We start from the raw sequence: 20,274 nt of genomic DNA on the forward strand, positions 1-20,274 counted from the left end.
TGACAACAGGGTAAAATTGTTTTTATCCCTGCCAGATGTTACATGTTTGGCTCCCGTGTCCATCACTGTACATGCAATAACTTGTGACATAGTGTGACATAAAACTGCAGCTGGCGCCTGACATTTTTACATATTCAATTCAATGGAAAGAAAATATCTCCCTTTTTAGAAAATACTATGTCATTGTGTCGTCAAAGTAAAAAAAAGGTGACACATGCATCGTTGTTGTTGGTTATTTTTTTGGTTCATTGAAATGACAGAGTTGCCAGTAAAGGTCTTATATCAATGAGAATGGAGGTCAAAACATTCCGCCATCAATTCCCTAGATCAAGTCTGTTGTCTTCCCACTCACACTCTCCACAACTGACTCTTTGGCGACTTTTCCTTCCCAAAGCTCACTCACTGGCTATGTAATCAGTTGTCTCAGCACCGGTCATTTTCTTTCTGCCTGCCTTATCGCTTCTCTGCAGTTTCCTTCTATGTCATTACTCTGCTATTAGCGTTGCATCCTGAGGCTGAAACGCTGACCTTATAGCCACAGCTATGCTCAAAACATCTGCCTGTGCAAGATAACACAATCACCTTGCTTACTTCTAGCTGCATAAAACAATGCCCAAGAACAAATGCACCTATAGATTTGTTTTTTGCACTAAAGAAGTCAATTCACGTATAGGAAGCAAACACCACCTTTGGCAAATTGCTTGCTTATTGCTCAAAAACATTTTTATTTTATTGCTTTTTTCCCCCAAAAAAGAAATTTTTGAGTATTTCCGATTAATTCAAATGTTTGAAAATGATCAATCTATGACTTTTATTGGTAGTTTATATTTACAGCGTTCATTAAGATTTACAATGTTTTTGTTTATACCACCAATTGGCATGTTTCAATCAGGCCCCCATTGACAAGGCGTAACCAATCATTCTGTTTAACGTGCGGCCACAAAGGACGATGTGAGAGGCACAGACTGCATTCATTACCATCCAACCTTTTATAGTCAAGTCAAGTTTATCTGTATAGCCATTAATCAAAAAAGAGTCTCAAAAGGCTTCAGGGGCTCACAGTTCACAAAAATCAATGACATCTACTGGTCTAGACCCTCTCTAATCAGGCCAGAAAAAACTAAAAGAAAACCCATTTAAGGGAGGAAATAAAGAAAGAAACCATGATAAGCGATCATAGATGCAAGGAGCCCCTTCAAGGGTGAAGAGGCTGTAATGGATGTCAAGTGGGCAGCATTTATCGCATGATATGATGCTGTATGATGTAGGTTAAAACAGCATGACAGTCCATTTAATAAAATGAAGCACCACACTTAGACGCCTCTGGAGAAGTGGCTCCCTTTAGGAACTGTCCCAGTCGACCTATGCAAGAATAGTCTGCAGCATCACCTTTGGAGAAGTGGTCCTCCTCAAATCTTGTCCAGGCTGGTTGATGCAGAATTCTTACAGGAGAGGATAAGCGGAAGTATAATAGGCCAAAATCGATGCAAATATAGCTCAAGTGACAACTCACATAGTCAAATGTAGTAACTTGAGAGAAAATTCACGAAATATTTTCATCATCAAAGACCAGAATAAAAACCAATATAACTTTTTGCGCTGTCCTTCAAACATGTTGATTCAAATATGCCTAAAAAAACGTAATAGCCTTACCTTGACAAAGAACACATTTAATTTCTTTGGCACTCACTCAATTATCTGAATATCAGTCAAAATGGAACGTTGCACCTTGCAACTGACTCAAGTTCAGTCTGTTTGGTATCGCATGGCAGAACTTGCTTGTACAGTTTTGAATTCTAGCGAGTGTTCCGCTACAGTAAGCAACCCCTTACTCTCTTCTGATAGATTTTCAACAGTTTTTTTTTTGTTTTAACCGAAATCCTCTCACTTCACCTCCCTGGTTGCTCTCATTTCCTCACCCCCCCCCACCCCCCCATCTTCTTAGTGAGCAGGTGCACCGGGACAGAGCTACTGAGCTGTGAAATCTCCACTCCTTGAGACACATTTCATGCCTCTCCTATCAAAATGCATACACACAGGATGTCGACCTACTTTCCTCCACGATTCTTATCTTTTTCCTGTGTGTGTGTGTGTGTATGTGTTTGTGTGTGTGTGTGCGTGTGTGTTTAAATGCAAGTATACCATTATAGGTAAGTGTGAAGCATTTTCTGCGGGGAGGGGGTATTTTGATTTTAGCATAATTAAGATGTTTGTAAACTTTTGGGTAAAATTGTTGCTGCTTGTATGCAAGCTCACAGGCATATGTGTGAGCTTGTCTCTGTCTGTTGCTGACCACATCTACATCTTTAATTTCTGAGATTTGAATAATGTATGAGGTCCATGGCTTCAAACACACACGCTTACACACACACGCACTTTACTGTTTCCATTTAGACAAATATCACCCACACACTCTTATCACAAACGTTTTGTTGATGTGAAAGAGCAGAGCAATATGTTAGCTTCTTGAGTTTCCTGAGAACAGATTTCCTGTCAGATTGAACTACGACCCCACCTCAAAAGTTTTTTTTTTTTTGTATAACCTGTGTGAAGAAATCTTTCAGCAGTTTAGTGGTCCACCCGACCGGAGGAGCTCTCATGATTTAGTGATGCATGCTCATAATACTAATTTGACTTTCATCTCTCATATCTGAACCCTGTCATCATTCCTGTATGCCCACACGCACGCTCATCTTTTTCCACTGCCTTTTGTGAATATGACTGCAGCCTTGGATGGTCTACAGCAACTGTGCGTACTGACATTTTGACCCCTCTGACTACCTACATAATAGCAATTCCTCCCTTAACTCATACCGTTTCCATTTTCTTTTTTTTCATGCCAATAGCTGTGTCTTGCTGGACTGAATTCCTTTCAAATACACAAAACTAAGTCAACTAAGCACTTCAATGAGTGCTTTGATAAGTGCCCTTGAAATGTCAGGCATTAACCGTGTCCACAAACCAGTCATCACCAGTGAGAGTGCTTCCTGCTGGCATCCCCACCGCAACGCACACAGGGCAAACCATATGTTGAATAAAAAATATTGGTAAGTATGATCATCATTCCCATATGAATATTTTTTTTTAAAAAATACTGTATTCCCACCTTTGCCTCAACAGTGTAAGAAAGGTATAGGAACTATTTTTCAGAGAAAATACAAGGCAATAATTAAACTAATGTTCTTTAGTATGTTTATGAACATTTGTAGAAAATATTTGTTATCTTTTGATACAATTTTCCCTCTGTGCAAGTAGGTTGAGATTGATTCTCACTCAGTCATGGTGTGAGCTTTGGTATCCTGCAAGTACTTTTATAAAAATGTTTTTGTCAGCCCTCCCAACTCTGCTAAAGCAACTATAATAAATATCAAGGTAACAAATCTGCTGTCTACTACCTGTTTCACTTCCAAGCATAAACACAGAAACATAGCATTGCGCCACTCTCCTCCACAAATCACTCTGAGTGGGTCACCAAGGTGCGGTTTTTTTTTCAATCGGACAATATCATCTCCGAGCATCAGTTTACAGTACTGAGCCATCCCTTGCCAGGAATGTGCCTAAAACCCTCATGAGTCACCACTACCAAGCGAGAGTGTTAATGGCTCTGAGCAGAAACAGGGGATACATAAAGGACACCAACACAGACTTACATTTTTGTGTATAAAGACCTGATTATGATTAACAATAATGAATACAATAATACAATAAAATATCAAATACTCAACAAAGTGCTTTGTCTAATGATATGTGAACGACAATAAGTCTATCAGTCTTGTTTTTCTTTTGTTTTTAAAAGCAGAAAATGAAATAAAAATACTAGTCATAATATCAGAAAAATCATTAAAATTTACAGTATAGTAAAGACTTGGAGTAAAGTTATATTAGCATTTCTCTCCTAGGGTGGAATCAAAAATCTTGATGGCATAGGTCAGTGGAGCAGAACAGCAAAAACACTGAATCGGATCCTCTGTGCAGTGGATGTATATAAACATTAGTATCATTTGTTTATAAAATGTGCTCCTCTGAATAACATTGTATCCTTAACATGATAGAAAACAGACAATATTTAATTCTATTCAGTAACTAACATTGAATTGACAATAAAGGAGACTTTGACTTTGACTTAATACGCCCTGTGCAGTGTGACAAGAAGAGCACCACTGCCACCTACGCTAGTGGATGTGCAATTACACTTTATTCGTTTGCAGCAATAAGAGCACGTACAAGTCTTTAGTTGTTTGCACGGCGCATCATTGAAGGTATGACCATTACTGCTCAATACATACGTTACGATTGGTTAATTGAAGATTTCTGCCTTACATCCGAATGTGACTGAGTGGTTCGCTCAATATTTGCCCTGTGATTATCTGGCGGTCATTCCAGGGTGACCCCTCCTCTCGCAGAAATTCAGCAACCCTAGCCTATATGTATATATATATGATAAAATGGATAGATATTTTAGTTGCGTTATATTTCGAGACAAACGCTTTATTTTCTCAGCAATAAGGCCAACGTGATTCCACTACAGTTACCCTATTGCAGCCTCCTCAAGAGGAGAAAGGAGAATGTCAGCGCGCGCGCACGCACGGTGTCCTGCGCGCGCTCGACACGCTGCGCACAGACTGCATGTGTAGAGAGAGAGAGGGGGAGAGCGAGCTGATATCAAGCGGTGACGGCGAGCAGCAGAGAGCACATATAGTTTAGACGAGCGAATGCGACAAGGTAAGCACGGAGGCAAAAAAGCTGAACATAACACACGACTACACTGCATCGACGTGATTTCCCCTTGTGTTGGTTTTTGCCTTGCAAGACGGACCTGACGTCGTTGTGTTGGTTTGTTTGTGTCCGCAGATGCTGAGCGTCGCCTTGCTGTGCGTGTGCGCCGTCACCCTCGGACGCGTCTCGTCTCGTTCTGACAGTGGCAATTTTTTGGACGATAAGTGGCTCACTGGAAGATGGGATAAATTCAGAGATGTAAGTTACGGTTCGCCACCAGCTACCCCTATCACCCCCCACCACCACCACCACCCATCCTGTTTGTGTGGATACGCGTTTCTCTTTGCGCCTAACGGGCCCGTCGTTGGTGCGTGTACGTGAGCGTGTCTCAGTCACGCGCTCCCGGTTAGATATACTATGCATACAATGCAAATGAATCCCCGCTTGGCAGATTTGCTTTGACACAACACATACTTCCATTTCCTTCTTAAATGCGTGCAGGTAATAGGCTTGATTGTTACCTGATCTTTGCACGCTTGTGTTTATGTCATAAAATGGCCAAATGACACACTGCGACTAAAGTTCCGGAAGTCTATTTAAAACAATATTATCTAGCCTCTAGTGGTTTCCCTCTTCACCCTCTCTCAAGTAGTGAGTGTGTTTTGTCCATGGTGTTCTTGGTTCAAATAACAGGCTTAAAGTAAGGTGCTGTCAGCCACCATTACCCAGACATGCCTAAGGCCACTTAGTGCTGCTGCTCATTGTCGTAGCGAAAGCATCCAGCCTCTCATCATCATGAGCTCGGCTGCAGAGTGGCCTCCGAGCAGATTCTGTGCTGGCTTCATCATCTTTTTCAAGGGGAGCATGTACATTAAGCGATGAAAAAAAAAAATCCCTTACATGACTCCTTTAAACACCAGCATCTTTTTATGTGCAGAAACACAGGTATGCCTACAAGAGCAGCATTTAAAGCTGTATTCTTACAAAATGTTTCCTTTACAAACAATGCTATCCATTGCTTGACATTCATTTAACAATACGTTGCTTGTTATTGTGGTTGCCGTATGGTAGATTGAAGCAGTAGGCTCTAAGAAATACGATTTTTTTCAGCCAAGGCAAATTTTCATACTCGGCGGAACCTCGATTTAAAGGGTTTAACCCAAATTAAATAGTGTCTAGTCCACCCAAAATGCTCCTTTGTTGTCAGTCTGTCAGCTCCAGAATTGGCTGCTGTTATTTAATGGCGCTGTGGCGCAATTAACTAACACTAGTCCACATATTTCCATATAGTACATGTATCTATTTACAACAATTTTATACTGTACTGGGCATAATTATGCCATGAAAAAGGTACGAAACTAAAATTTGGCAGTCTGTTGGGTAGGTTTAGGCCATTAAAGGTGTACAGATTTACGTGTTATCTAAACTTGACTGAACCAAGTACATATTGTGTTCTAAATTATATATAACAACCATTCACAGCACACCAGGAAACAAAAATAAGTTGATACACAGTGTAACTACCTTCTGCTATCTTGTGGAGAAGCATTTTATTTATTTATGTTTCACCACAAGTTGCTGGCTGAGATAAGAACCAACGATTCATTATGTGTATTTGAGACTGCAGTGTACCCAATTTTATATAATGCATCCAGTGAAAGTAGAATGCCATGCATTTTAGTTAGAGTGCATGTTTCTGGGTTCAACAAGCAGCAATGATTCGGACTTGCTCGTACTTGTTGAAAATATTGTGTACATGCATGTGGTTAAAAACAATGCAATGAAGATAGCACACTTTTCACTCCCATCACTTTTAATGGGCGGGTCTTGTCCTTTCATGCTGCACAAATGAAGTTGCATTTTTCTCAGAATCTCCCCTCGTGAGATATTTCATATCAAGGAGAAAAATTAAAGCAGAGGCTTAGATTCCTTTAAAATTGCATCACTGATTTTACAAGATAGTTCCTGTTTTCTTAAAATTGTTTTCTACTTTGTGTATCACACATAAAACAATTCAAGTGGAAATGTGTGTTGAAAGCCAAAAAACAGAGGAATTGTGATTGTGTATGACATCAGTCATATGGTCTCGTATTTGAAGACCGCAGGAAGATTCCCTCTGCTTGCACTTATAAAGATTTCTTTGAATTGTATTTTCAGTAGTCACGTGACGGCTTGCAACGCTCCGGGAACTTCCTGTTCACTGGACAGAACCACAAATGTTTCCTAGCAACTGACACAAAAGTCAAATGTTACCATGCTAAGAAGTCATATTTAATGCAATTTTTCTAATTTTGCTATTTGGATTAATTACAAACAGGACAAGACAGCACTTGCAGTCAATCGAAAAGAGTTTCTCAATTATTCTTACTGTATTTGCACATATTCTATGATTGGCTTTACTTGATTTAAATGTTATTTCAAGCATATACTGTCTGACCTTTATCTTTACAACCATAAGTGGGCCTCCTGCTAAGTGCACAAGATAGGATCTTGGCCACTGATTTAATGGAACTCCTGTTGGGAGAGCGCCTGGGGCTCTCTGAGCCGCTTCTCAATTTTTAGACTTTGTAGAATCGAGTTCAGTGATTAGCTGCTGTGGAAGGTTGGGAAAGCCCCAAAAACGAGGTCTGATATAAAGCGTGACACGTCTTGTCGGACACATTATTGCTTGTTTGCTCATAGAGCACATGTTTAAAAGCGGTCTCTTCATTTCTGGTATGAGATTTCTAATACAGAAAGCAAACCACTACTTACAACAATACATGTTCTTTGAGCAGAAATTTCTGCTGGTTTAGAAGGTGCAAATATTTGATCATTACACAGTGCTGGCAACCCGCCCTCCATCACTGCATTGATTTATTACTTTTCAGCAAACTGAGAAAGTTAAAGAGTAATAAAAGCTTAATTTGCATTGGAGTACAAAATCTCCTTTAGTTTGTGGATAGTGAACAATGCAACGAAGGTTGCGACCTCGAGGCCTTTTTCCACTTGAAAGCACCTCATTGTTGATCTGTGCGTGCGTCAGTGAGTGCGTGCTTGAACCAGACGGGCCGAGTACAGGGAAAACCTGAGCATTTCTCTTGTTGAACATTAAAATGGAAAATAGAGAGGAGGAAGAAGCCATTAGGGCATAATTACCAATGGATGGAAGGAGTGGGGGGGATCTATTCTGAATACAGTAGATGGAAACAAAGGTAATAGAAGCGGTTATTAAATGTAACATTTTTCTCGAGCGCTCATTTTTATCACAAGTGCAAAATAGATGAGAAGCGCTAAATAGGTCTTGAGAGTCACAGTATTTGGTTTGTGTGCGTATGTGCAAATGATGAGAGAAGACTTGAGTACGAGAGAGAGTCAGAGAGAGAGAGAGAGGTGGAGAGAGAGGGTGACAGAGGTTGAAAGGAGATGGAGCAATAAAGTGAATATGTTCTATATTTAGACACTCAGGAAGCAATTAGATCAGCCATAGCTGACTTTGGCTTTTCTCTGTTTTGGCAAAAGTAAACAGGTGATTGCATGAGTATTGTGAGGCACATTTATCCACTCATCTGTCTGTCTGCACAGCAACTTTTTTGATGATGATTCTGTATGTTGTTTGTTTATTGAACAATGTGAACAAAGAATGAATCAGACCAAGAAAGAGCATTTTTTGGTTGTTTTGCTGTTCTGACTAAGGTCCTGGCCTCCATTATGCAATGTTTTCCTCATCTATGCATATTACAGTACCTCCTGACTTGAATTCATTTCTTTGTAAGGTAATATGATGACCTTGTAGAGGGAAAAGATGAAAAGTGTGGCACAATTGCATCAGCAATAAAGTACAAGGAGGCAGTAATAAGAACGAAAAAAAGAAAGACTTGCCCCCTCTTGACATCACAGAAGGGGGGCATGAGGGAAAGAGGAGGAATACTTGACATTAAAATGTCATCCTTTGGAAAAAAAAGAAAACAACACACCAGCACACATATTCATTTATGTATAGACCACTTGCAAAGTATTTTATGCTAATATGCAATATCTTTTTTTTTTGGAGTTAGTGGTTAGGTAAGTAGTTTTGAATAAAACAATTCTTTCTTAACCCAGAGTGAATAGATAAACATACTGAATGATACATTATAATGCCCCGAAATGAAAATTCATGGCCGAAACTCAAAATGAGGAATTTGAGGGAGGCCAAAACCGAAATAACGAAAAATATTCCAATTAATACAAACACCTTAAAATAATTTCTTTACCTGGGTTGTTTTTCCTTTAAGAGCTTTGCATCTTCAGAAGGGGGGGAATGCTGTTTAACTTTTCACTTTGATTTGCATGGCCTGAAATAAAGTCACAGAAAAGTAGTTTGCACATTTGCAATCCGTGCTATCTAATAATATACATTTAATGTTCCAGTTATTACGGGGATGAGTCCTTCTTATCAATGTGACCAAAACATTTGTTTTCAGGAAACGTTTCATCAGGCGGCTCCTGCTGATTAATCACATTACGTTTAGGTCACACAGTTAGTCACGTTGTGGGAACACGCTGATCTTTGTTAGTCAGTGCTAATGTGGCCTACGATTTAAAAACGTGTTCTTCTATTTCACACACTGTAAAAGGTTTGAAATGGTCTCACAAAAAACATACACAACTAACTCTTATCTTTTATAGTGTTTTCTATAAGCCATTGTTAGTCATGTTATCCAATGTTTGCTTTTTTTTTTTTTTTAGCTGTTCAGTTTGATGAGATTCTCCGCGCTACGCTCACGTCAGAGCATTATCTTTGCTGAACACACGCGTGCCCTGAGCGTTGGTGATTGATGCTCACCGACACTTTCATCCATTTCTCTGATAAAGAAACCACTAACAAAATGATTTCCTTTTGCTCTTTTTCTATCATGCCTTCCCTAAAGGAAGTCGAGGTTCGTATAGATCCTTTAATCGGCATTGAATTGCTCATGTTTATTTACGTGTCTAAGAAGTCTATTTTAAACGGTGTCCTTATTGTTCATGTTACCTTGTTTCAGGAGCCGGGGACATGGACGCCCTCCAAGCCCTTTGATCAAGGTCAGTGTCAATGGAATACCCACAATGATTTTTTTTTCACAGTTCCATGTATACACACACACATTTGTAGGGTATAATTGTTACTAGGGTTGGGCAAAATTACCCTAAAATTAAATCCTAGACTTTTTCCCACCTCCAAATTCTCAATACAATTTCCCTCTCTTCAATAAAAGGAATTGCCAGTACATGCCAGTTTGGTTGCCTAGTTTTTAATGAACATTTTATGGCAAGGAAAATAAGGCTGTCGACAACATGAGGCTTTAGCACGTCACCCCCGCACAGAAAACTTTCTCTGATGGACCACTTAGGGATAGTAAGGCATTTCTAACTGTATTTTATTCAGCCTGGAGGTTCATTTTTTGTGACTGTACTGTTGAGTCACTCTTGTGACATCACACCACCTAAAAGTAGTTGATTAAAAAAATGAGCGATAAAAAGACTGAAATTCAGGGACAAACATGATATTTTAGTGAATATTCATTAATGATGAACCCTGCGATATTATACTCCACATTTTCTTTTCTTTTTTGTGGGCCACCACTCAAATTAAGTCGAAAAAAAAAGGAGAGTGAACATTTGCAAGGTACGACAGAAGGCTAAAACTCATTCCCAGAGCCTGCCAAGTTTCTCTTGTCACTCACTAGGCCCCGCCCCTTCAATGAAACAACGCTTGTCAGGACTTTCGCTTTGTCCCACCATACAGTAATTTCAGTTTAAATAACCCTTTTTTAATTCTCTGTTATTGTTTAATTGTGTATTATTTATACAATACAGTGTTATTTTTCATTATTCTGAACATGTAGCAAAACCTATTGTGGTATTTTGTGTCTTTTGGCAGGATTAAAGGAAGCCGAAAAAAGGAATGAAAGTCTAATTTCTCCTCCTCAGTTGTGCTGGCGTGCTTATCTAATGAAGCCAGCCAACATGCCTGGATAGAAAGACTTAATGGCAATGACGAGAAGCTGCTTGCTCAGTCACATGCACTTCGTTTGCTCTCAAATTGAAATTTACCGTTCGTCGTCGTGGCCGTTTGTCATCTGACACACGATGGGCTATCTCCCCTTTTATCCTCAGGCGACTAATCATCTAATAAAAGTAAATGACAGCGGCAACATCATTTTTATCCCTCCATTCACCTTGATTCGCCATTGTAGTAGAGAGGGTGATAAATGCATACTTGCATCCCAAGCCCACTAGGACACCAGCGTGTAAAAGTCACAAGTGTAACCTCGAACACATCATATCCACACTGGACATGACAGGGAAACAATAGTATTAGAGAGTGCGTTGGAGGATGGAGGCTGTGTAATCTAGCAAAGCTGCTCAGGGATTACCCTAAGGTTCTTTAGCGGTGAGGTCGCTCACAAACTGTTCTCAGATCAGTTCGGGGCCTCAGATCCTCTCTCTACATGTGGAGTACGTACCAAAGGCAGATCTGCGATCAGTGCCAACTGCTTTGTGTTTACAAATAAAGATCACACCTTCAGGGTAACGTTGGTATCTAAAATCATCTCTCTTCGATGTCACTGTCATCTGCTACCAGATCAGTTGAACGAATCTCCGCACTGATGTGAGGTCAGGCGTGGCATCTATAACGAGTTCCGTCTGTTTTTAGCGTTAAGGATACTTACGGTATTACGGATTTAGGTTTGGCGTGGGAGAGACATTAGTGGCTCGAATTACCGTGCGCAAACAGATGTCTCACACATATCCATGCGGCTCGGAAGGATCAAAATGAAAGTACATGCTTTGTCTATAGAATTGCTGACGCATCTGGGAAAGAACAAAACGAACATTTAATCCTTGGAGATTATTCTCTCCTTGCCTCCGTGTGCTTATTGTTTCTCGAAGCCTCTCTTGGAAAGAGGACCGAGCAAATTCAAAATATACACACTTAAAAGGGTTCTTTTTTTTGTTTGTAGGCCTTGATCCCGCCAAAGACCCGTGTCTGAAGATCAAATGTGGCCGCCACAAGGTGTGTGTGGCTGAGGACTACAAAACAGCCACTTGTGTCAGCCAGAGGAGGGCTAGGTAATCAACAACACACACACACACACACACTCACTGGTCATGTTAATTGCAGTCAGATGTTTCCATCTGACAAAGCTGCAAATGAAAGATGAATGTTGGCGCATCAGCAGCAAATCAACTTTTTATTACTTGCCATGGCTCCATAGCAGCCTGCTGTGTTGTCTATTCACTTATTTAAGTGGCAGCGCTTAGACCAGAGCGCTTTTCCGATGTTTGCGACTCCTCTACTGGTTGCTCGGCTCCCTCGTGACGGCGGCTGTTGAGTCCAATTACCAAAGTACTGATGCAAAAGTCTGCCAAGTTATGTGAATGGGCCTTGAATATGATGAGTTTGTTGTGTGTGTTTGGTGGGGACACGGCAGACAAGACTGAGGACAGCAACGGCATACAGACCTCATTCTCATTCATCGCAATACATAGATATCAAATGAGAATATAACCACACACACACAAATCCTCAATTTGAGCTTCCTTATCACCGTGTTGATTTTCTCCAGCTTTAAAGATGCCAGTGTGTACCAGAGCCCTGGCTCCAAGTGCAAACCTTGCCCCGTGATCCACCCTTCCCCTGTTTGTGGAACCGATGGTCACACCTACTCCACCAAGGTACCACCGAGTGCACTCAGTAGTGTAACAAAAGCTCTATATTGTAACTTTGGATGACTTCATTTTGCCTACGGGGACTAATGACTAATTAATCGATTCGGCATTATGTTTCAAATATTCGTATTGCTGGAACTGTATGTTCTCAACTCCTGTTTCATTGCCGGTGTTCAATTGAGCAGAATGATGCTGCCAGAAGGGTTTTGTGCGAAAGTGTTTGTACCTTGTTTGACTGCAGGTAAAATCATTTTTCCCTTTTAGACTACAACCAACAGAATTAGTTTGTTGTTTTTTTTACGCCTTAGTGCTGCACGACTTGCCACTCAGTTGCATTTGTCCTCGTTTTATTTGTCACAACACCCACAAAAGTGGAGTTGATCATTATTTTGTTCCTTTAACAACCAAGTGCTGATGTTATATAGTTGTGCAAAATTAGTGAATAAATTACTCATTCCTAACTAGAAATGATTTATAGAAGTCAAGTTTATTACAGACTACAAAAACCCAGTGGTGCCCAAGACTTTGAGACATTAGGCTTCTGTTCTTTCTTCAATTACATGGATATCGTGATTGCATTGCAGAATTTCTGCAAAATATTGCAATAATATTGTATCGGGACTTTTCGCCGATCCCCACCCCTTGTACATATAAACTAAGAAGAAACACGAGATTCACATTACTTTCCTCATAATGTGACTCACGGTTTTCTCCTTCTACTGTTTCATTGCATTAGTGCAAGTTAGACTACCAGGCATGCATCACTGGCAAGAAGATTACTATCAAGTGCCCTGGCATGTGTCCTTGCCCCACTCAGCCTGAAGAGAGCTCCACAGAGCGGAAAGGTGAGACCCACCCACACACGTACAGGCTCTAAAAAGATGGATACTGTGGTGCACGATCAGGATGAACAGGCAAATGATATCCTGGCCCCTTTTTCAAGCTCATTGATCACCTGAAGTGATTCCGTCGCCTCTTAGCCACCAAAAGGAAGGAGCGAGGCAATAAAGCAGCATCATTAATCATTACTGTTGTTCTCTCTCAGTGTGCAGCGAGTCTGAACTCAAAGAGGCGGTGGGTCGACTGAGAGACTGGTTTAGAGTGCTACATGACAATGGCAACCAGAACAGAAAGATCCAGAAGAACAGTGAGTGGCAACGTTTAGGTGTATCCTCTTAATTAATTTTTGGAATAATTGAAATACTGTCTGATTATCTGTCACGACCAGAATTTGAGGTTGGGGCATTACCTGTATGCAAAGATCCTCTCGGATGGATGTTCTCTCGACTGGACACAAACTTTGACCTCCAACTGGACCAATCAGAGATCAAGAGCCTCTACGTGGACAGGAATGAGCCTTGCTCCGACGTCTTCTTCAAGTCCTGCGATACACGCTCTGATAAAGTTATTTCCAGCTCTGAGTGGTGTACCTGTTTCCAGAGGTACACAGGTAATAAATATCACTTGTTAGAATGTAATTCCGATTGATTCTTAGGTTAACATTTTTTTCGGTGTCATAAAACACTCGCATGTCACATAGACTCACTTCCAAATTTTAAGCACAGCACTGGAAAACTTTGCTGACTTGGACGGGAATCACAAACAGCATCACAAAGTTCACACCAACGGAGCCTTTTTAGTAAGGCAGACGTGTGCAGTTTGTAACCACAGTCCCTCCTCGTCGCCTTTCAGACTCCCCTTGTAAAGCTGAGCTGTCATCCATCGGCAAGAAGCAAGTGGGAAAAAAGCTACTCGGTAAGCACAAACTAACACACACACCCATGCTAACAATCACGCTGCTTCCTCCAATCATTGTGTGTTTTGGCTCTCGTCTCACAGGCCAGTATCTGCCCTCCTGCGACGAGGACGGATACTACCGCTCGCACCAGTGCCACAGCAGCAGCGGTCAGTGCTGGTGTGTGGATCGCTATGGCAACGAGCTGGCCGGCTCGCGCACCCATGGCCCGGCTGACTGCGGTAGGTAAAGTTATGTGAGGGAACTGAGAACGGGAATGCATTCAAACAACTCCAAGGATAAAAAAGTTTGGAAATTGAAAACCTTACTTCTGCTTAGTTAAGAAAAAATAAAAAATAAATAGCACGGGATTTTATTTTAGTGGCTTTGAGAATATATAAAAAAAGAAATCGAGCATTATACCAAAAGTTAGGAGGCATAGAGGTGCTCATGGAACTTGGAAATTAAACTCAAGAGTCAAGCTACCACTGTTTAGGAAATGAGCAACATTTTTTAGAGGGCACCAATGTGTCGGACAGCTGATTAATCAGTTAGTTAATAGTGTCACGACTATTGTGAATGTTTGGAAGAAGTTTGTCTGTATGCAGGCAGAAGCTAGTTTGCTTCGGTAACTAGAAAACAAAGCTTAAATAAATGATGGAGCAACTTCTGCTCCAGCTCGTTTCTTGGCTGGTCTGCTGAGCTTCAGGGAGTCACGCTAGCTGTGTTTTGTATTCATTTAAAATCAAACTTTCGGAAGATTGCTTTCACGCACGGAAACGTTTAGACAGTCACTTGTGACATTTTGGATTGTTCTCTGTTTTTAGGTGTGATTTTAGAGTCTTCTGGAGATCTCGGTAGCGGGGATTCAATGATCACCGAAGACGATGAAGATTCCTTTGTTCTCAATGAGCAGGCTGGGATGGATGATGAGGACGACGACGATGACGACGACGATGAATATTTGTCGTAATTTTATTGTATTCTTTTTTTTAAGAAAAGAAAAAAGAGAAACTGTTTGTTTGGTCAAACTGCACGTTTCTAGGCAACCCCCCCCAGGCAGATAATTCATTGTACTAACAGCCTAAGGACTAATCTGTGTATTCTTTGTTTTTACCTATATAGCAAAAAAAGATGTTTCATTTATCTTTTCATTTTACGCCCTACTGTTAGCTAATGGCATCTGTTGCCTCGGGTGCCGTTGGCAACAAAAATAGCCAATCCTGTGCTTTGGATGTGTTCACATGTGCAAAACGCTCCCCTTTTATTGGACATGCGTGTCCTCCGTGTGTCCTGTCCTTGTACACCACTCAAGAGTGTTGATGCCTGAGGCGCGCTATTTAAGAGATTTCCCTCTTCCTCTTCTTTATCCCTCGCTCTCTTGCTCCTTATCTAATGTTCCTGTGTATAGGTGGGATGTCGATGATGTAGATAAGAGACTATTGCACTCTTGAGGTTTCTTTTCATCTCCATTCGTAACTGTGACTGTGGAAAAATGAGCAGGGTTAAACACGCTTTTTTGCTGGAAGCGTTGAGACAAAAAATGGAGTTGGAAACCTATATTTAAAAAAACAAAAAAAAACAAATCATCTCAAAAGGCTCAGCTCCCGATTAGTGCTTAGAGGGAGGGAAAAAAGCCAGAGGCGTCGAGGGTGAAAATGATGATGTATTTTTCTAATCCATTGTTGGATGATTACAGAGGATTTGTTGTAGCATGTTCAAACGCTGCGTGACGTTGCAGCGGCCAACTTCAAAATAGCGTGTACAGATTGAAGCACGGCTAACAACAAATCACATAAAAGATGTTTACTGAGCTTAGGAGAAAAAAAAAAACCTGCTGTACAGTAAATGTTATTTTCTTTTTGGGGGTCTTATTCAATTCAAAAAGAAGAAATGTGTTGCACAGGAAAAGAGCCACACAGCCATGTGGGGTGATGAAAAGGTGAAGGTGTGCCTTTTTCTAGCATGGACAGGTGATAGACTGAACGTGGCTTATGATGATCTGATCGGGAAATTACGTGAGAGGGACTTTACTGTCTGGCATTTCTCATACTGTAGCTCCTGTTCTCCTTTCTTTCGTAGGATCGCTAAAACGTAGAGAAGCACACAAGCTATTTAGGGGCTAAAGATGTTTAATTCCGCTGGATTTAAACATTTTATACATTAGTACACTGACGAGGGAAGATGAAAAAAAAAAGAGATTGGAGATTAATTTATAAGATATAAGAATCTTTGCTCACGTGTGCAGCCAAACCTCGTGGAGTCACTGACAAAGAGATGGACAAACTACGTTGGTTTTTTTTTCAGTTTAACTTGCTTGACACTTGTAGGAGAAATTGACAGTAATAAGCACACTTTAAAAAGTCAAACTCAAATGCCATATTAGTTGTATGTCTTTGCAGTATCATCTCAGAGCAAAATACCCGGTCAAGTTACCGCCACAGGGCCTCACAAATCAATTCTGCTGGAAAGTGGTGCTCATGGGCAGAACTAAATGTGTAAGCAAGAGGTTTTGAGAATTGTGTCTATAAGAAGAAAATGCCTGTAAATCTGAGTCCATTTTGTTCAACAGTTGTATTTTACAGAAGAATTGTATTCAAGCATCAGAGAAGGCAATTAGAACAGTCTTTGAATAGAACTATACTGTCTTTGTATTGGATGATTTTATTGAACTCCAAGGTTTTATTGAAGTGAATATCTGTTACAAGCTTCATAGAAAATAGTAGACATAGCAAAATGTGATAAATTGCAATTCTAGACAATTGTGCGATTATATATATATATATATATATATATATATATATATATATATATATATATATATATATATATATATATATATATATATATATATAGCCCTTATGATGACACCACTGTTCTCAATTATTATGTTTTTATTCTATGTAAAGATTCATCGTCTCCCACATCCCACGTTTAAATGTTGTGCGCTCAAGATCGCGACATGAGCTAAAAATTGTATCTCTTCAAGTATGACATTCTTTTTCTTCTCATAGAACCTGTTATTCATTTTTATTTGAATTTTATGGTATAATATCATAAACAAGTGTAGGGTGCCCAGTGGGACACATTGAGGTCTAGCTCATTAAACTGTTTATTTTTCAAGTAGGTCTTGATATTTCTGAAGTGTGCCATCTGTGACCCTAATAGTTTTTGGTTTGGCTCTCTTAACATGGAATTCCACTTCAAATCAAGAAATTCTGATAAATAATTCTACTTGCAAACTTGACTGGCTTAGAGTAGACACTGTAGCTATTCTTAACACTGTCTTGGTTAGCGTCTAAAGCTTCTGGCCATACAGATGCATTTATTTGTTTTGTTTTTCTTTTCTTTCATTTTTTTTACAGTGTACCTATGATTTGCTGAAATAAAAAGCTATATTGACCATTGCTTGCATCCTGCATTCTTTGCAAACACAATCCCCTCATTGTTTCACTTCCTCCCTGACTTTCATCTTGTATGTACTGTAGTAGTGAGGAAACAAGGAAAGTTTTGTTATAAGTGAAAATAGCATGAGCTGCAAAGTTGATGAAATACACTGCTGATCTTGTCCTGGGATCAGAGTGATTAAAATAAGGCGTGGATTAAGCACACTTATGCATAACTTAAAGCCATTTTAGAGGTGGGAGTGACAAAGCGCTTATTTGTCCGCAGTGACGTGTATGAGCGAGTGTGCGTGTTTAGCGACATCACTGCATTATGTAGGAGGAGAACAGCTTAATATTTCATGACTTATTTCATGACTTACAAACACTATAGACTACAGTGCATATACACACACAGCAGGTATGAGCTTCAGTGAATTCATTACAGTGGGGAGCAAACTCAACATTGCAGTGTTAAGACAGGTACACTGACCTGGAAAGAGTGTTTCCCAACAAGATGCAGGGACCATCATAACATTTGTTTGTGAGGGAAAATCCTATGATAGAAATATTATTAAGAGCGGTACAAATTTTCAAGCATTAGTTTATTTATTATTGTTAATACTGTATTGGTAGTGGTACCTAAGCTTTACGGAAAAAGTCTCATTACTGAGGCATTGCAGTCTTTATTGCGGAACAGTTATACATAATAGCTATTGTATAGCTACACAATGGATTTAAAAAGTCTACACCCCCCCCCGTATATATACCATTGTTTTTGTGTTTACGATTTTAACATTGAGACCAAAAAATGTAAAATGTTTTTTTAGTTATAGTATTTTCTAGAGCTTAATTGCAAAAAAAAGAGAAAAATCCTATGAGAGAGAGTAAGTAAAAAATAGCGTAATAAGTGTGTGCACATTCTTAGAATCAGGATGCGGATATGTTCAGAATCAACCATCACATTCTCATGTTAATGTAAATTTTGGACCAATGCTGCTACCTTTTAAAGTCTCTCTATTTAAACTTTAGAAAACAAAGTCTCGCTGGCTTTTTCTGATAGTTAAAGTTGCATCTTAAGGCAAAGAGAGTGTCCATAGCAACAGTTAGATGTCACTATTCAAAGGTATGAATTTGTAGAAGTGTACTACATTTAAAAAGAAAGAAATATGTCATAGGTCCCACTGAAAAAAAGTCAAGTGTAGAAAATATGACATTACCATGAATGATGAGGATGAAAATTGGTAGGGAGGCTGGCAAGAGGTACTAAAAGAGTAGCAAGAATTTCTGTCAAGTAGACAATCTAATTTAATACTGCGTGTGTGTTGTAGTCATTTAATCAATCAAGCACTATTCGGAAGCTCGTCTATATGTGACGTTTTTCATTGTTTGAATTTTGTACATACGCCAGTGTGCATGCCAGCACGTTGGCAAGCACTTCTGAGTAAATGTCAAATGGTCATTTTAACACGCACTTGTGCGCTCCCTGTGTGCTCAGCCTGTGGAAATATGCATAGATGCAATCTCAGAGGCTCACTTCCACCCAGTTGTTGGACAAGGGCCAACAATACAAAAATGATCTGTGGCGAGAGAATGGTGAAGCTGTAATGGGAAGTGCCTCAATTTGCAGGAAGCACTTTTGATGTTCGGAAATCAGGTTTCTTGGATAAGCAAAGGGTCTGTGACGCACGTTCTGTTTTTCCGGGATTTTTTTTTTTTTTAAGTTGACTGTTATGGTTGTATAGTGCTATTTTTCATAGAATTGCATGCAATGTATACTATGTACAAACATTTCATTCGATACACACCTGCAAACCAAAGTCGGCATTTTCAAACTTGATATGCTTTCAAAATAGAGATTAATTCCTTTTTTGGGCTTTCTGTGATTTATTGTTCCCTGCCTGTTCCCATAACTGTGAGAGGGGGAAAAAAAAAAATAAAAGGACCTATCCTAAAAGACACCAATGGAAAAATATGGTGCTTTGTTTTTAATTGCCATTATGCCACCCAAATTTCATTATGTAATTTTATCATTTGTTTCATACTCAGTCTCACTAATCGATGTTTGCACAGCTCTTTTGATTGTGCAATTCCAATTGTTAAAAGGAAGGACTGAGCTTTGAGCCGAGGTGCTGAGGAGGCAGGATGGCTCACTTTAATGGTGCCTATGTTGGTCAATACACACTGACACACGCACACACGGAGGAAGCTCATGTTTCTGTGGCTGAATCAGCACGCACATTAGCGAGTGGGACGGGATAGGTTTAATGGCTTTAAACTATTTACCATTTGATGTGGGCCTTTTTTCACCACCCACAGGTCAAATCCTTATTTCAACATATATTATGTTGTGAACACAACACAACACAACACATGATGAACACTGCTTGTTGTTAAGATCAATACCACAAGGCAACTACAAAATCCAGCTCCTATTCTATAAAGGGCTCTATTATGAAATACAGTATTGTACATTTGCTAGGTGCCAAATAAGTTCTAATAGTGTCATAATAACAATAGTTATCATTCTGTTCAACTTGACTACCAGGGATGTGGTGGCAATTGGGAAATTTAGGACAAGACTGGAATAGCCTGTCAATTCTAGGCTGATAAGGTACAGCAATTTTCCTCTATCCCTATATAATTTCCAATACACACAAAATTATTACAAACTGGTGGCACAGTGGAGTGTTTACTTTGAATACATTCTTACTGTTAGTGCCTGACATCAGAGCCAGTATTCTTTTATCAGATAAACCAATG

General features: G+C 39.8%; 1 protein-coding gene across 1 annotated transcript; it reads left to right on the top strand.

Annotated features, from left to right (window-relative positions):
- The first annotated feature begins 4,583 nt into the window (after positions 1–4,583).
- Positions 4,584–17,535, top strand: spock3 (SPARC (osteonectin), cwcv and kazal like domains proteoglycan 3). Its single transcript, XM_088374693.1, has 11 exons — positions 4,584–4,722; positions 4,852–4,974; positions 9,723–9,762; positions 11,685–11,793; positions 12,291–12,399; positions 13,130–13,238; positions 13,439–13,540; positions 13,622–13,843; positions 14,086–14,148; positions 14,233–14,370; positions 14,956–17,535. The coding sequence occupies exons 2-11, from the start codon at positions 4,852–4,854 to the stop codon at positions 15,099–15,101; spliced, it is 1,161 nt and encodes a 386-aa protein (XP_088230819.1). The 5' UTR covers positions 4,584–4,722; the 3' UTR covers positions 15,102–17,535.
- The last annotated feature ends 2,739 nt before the right edge of the window (positions 17,536–20,274 follow it).

Source organism: Syngnathus floridae, chromosome 4 (genome assembly GCF_059516105.1).
Source record: "Syngnathus floridae isolate MCC-2025c chromosome 4, RoL_Sflo_1.0, whole genome shotgun sequence".
NCBI lineage: Eukaryota > Metazoa > Chordata > Actinopteri > Syngnathiformes > Syngnathidae > Syngnathus > Syngnathus floridae.

Coding starts and splice junctions, on each gene's coding strand:
- spock3 (XM_088374693.1), top strand. CDS start 4,852: ATGCTGAGCGTCGCCTTGCTGTGCGTGTGCGCCGTCACCCTCGGACGC. Junction 9,763..11,684: donor CTCCAAGCCCTTTGATCAAG/GTCAGTGTCAAT, acceptor TTTTGTTTGTAG/GCCTTGATCCCGCCAAAGAC. Junction 11,794..12,290: donor GTCAGCCAGAGGAGGGCTAG/GTAATCAACAAC, acceptor GATTTTCTCCAG/CTTTAAAGATGCCAGTGTGT.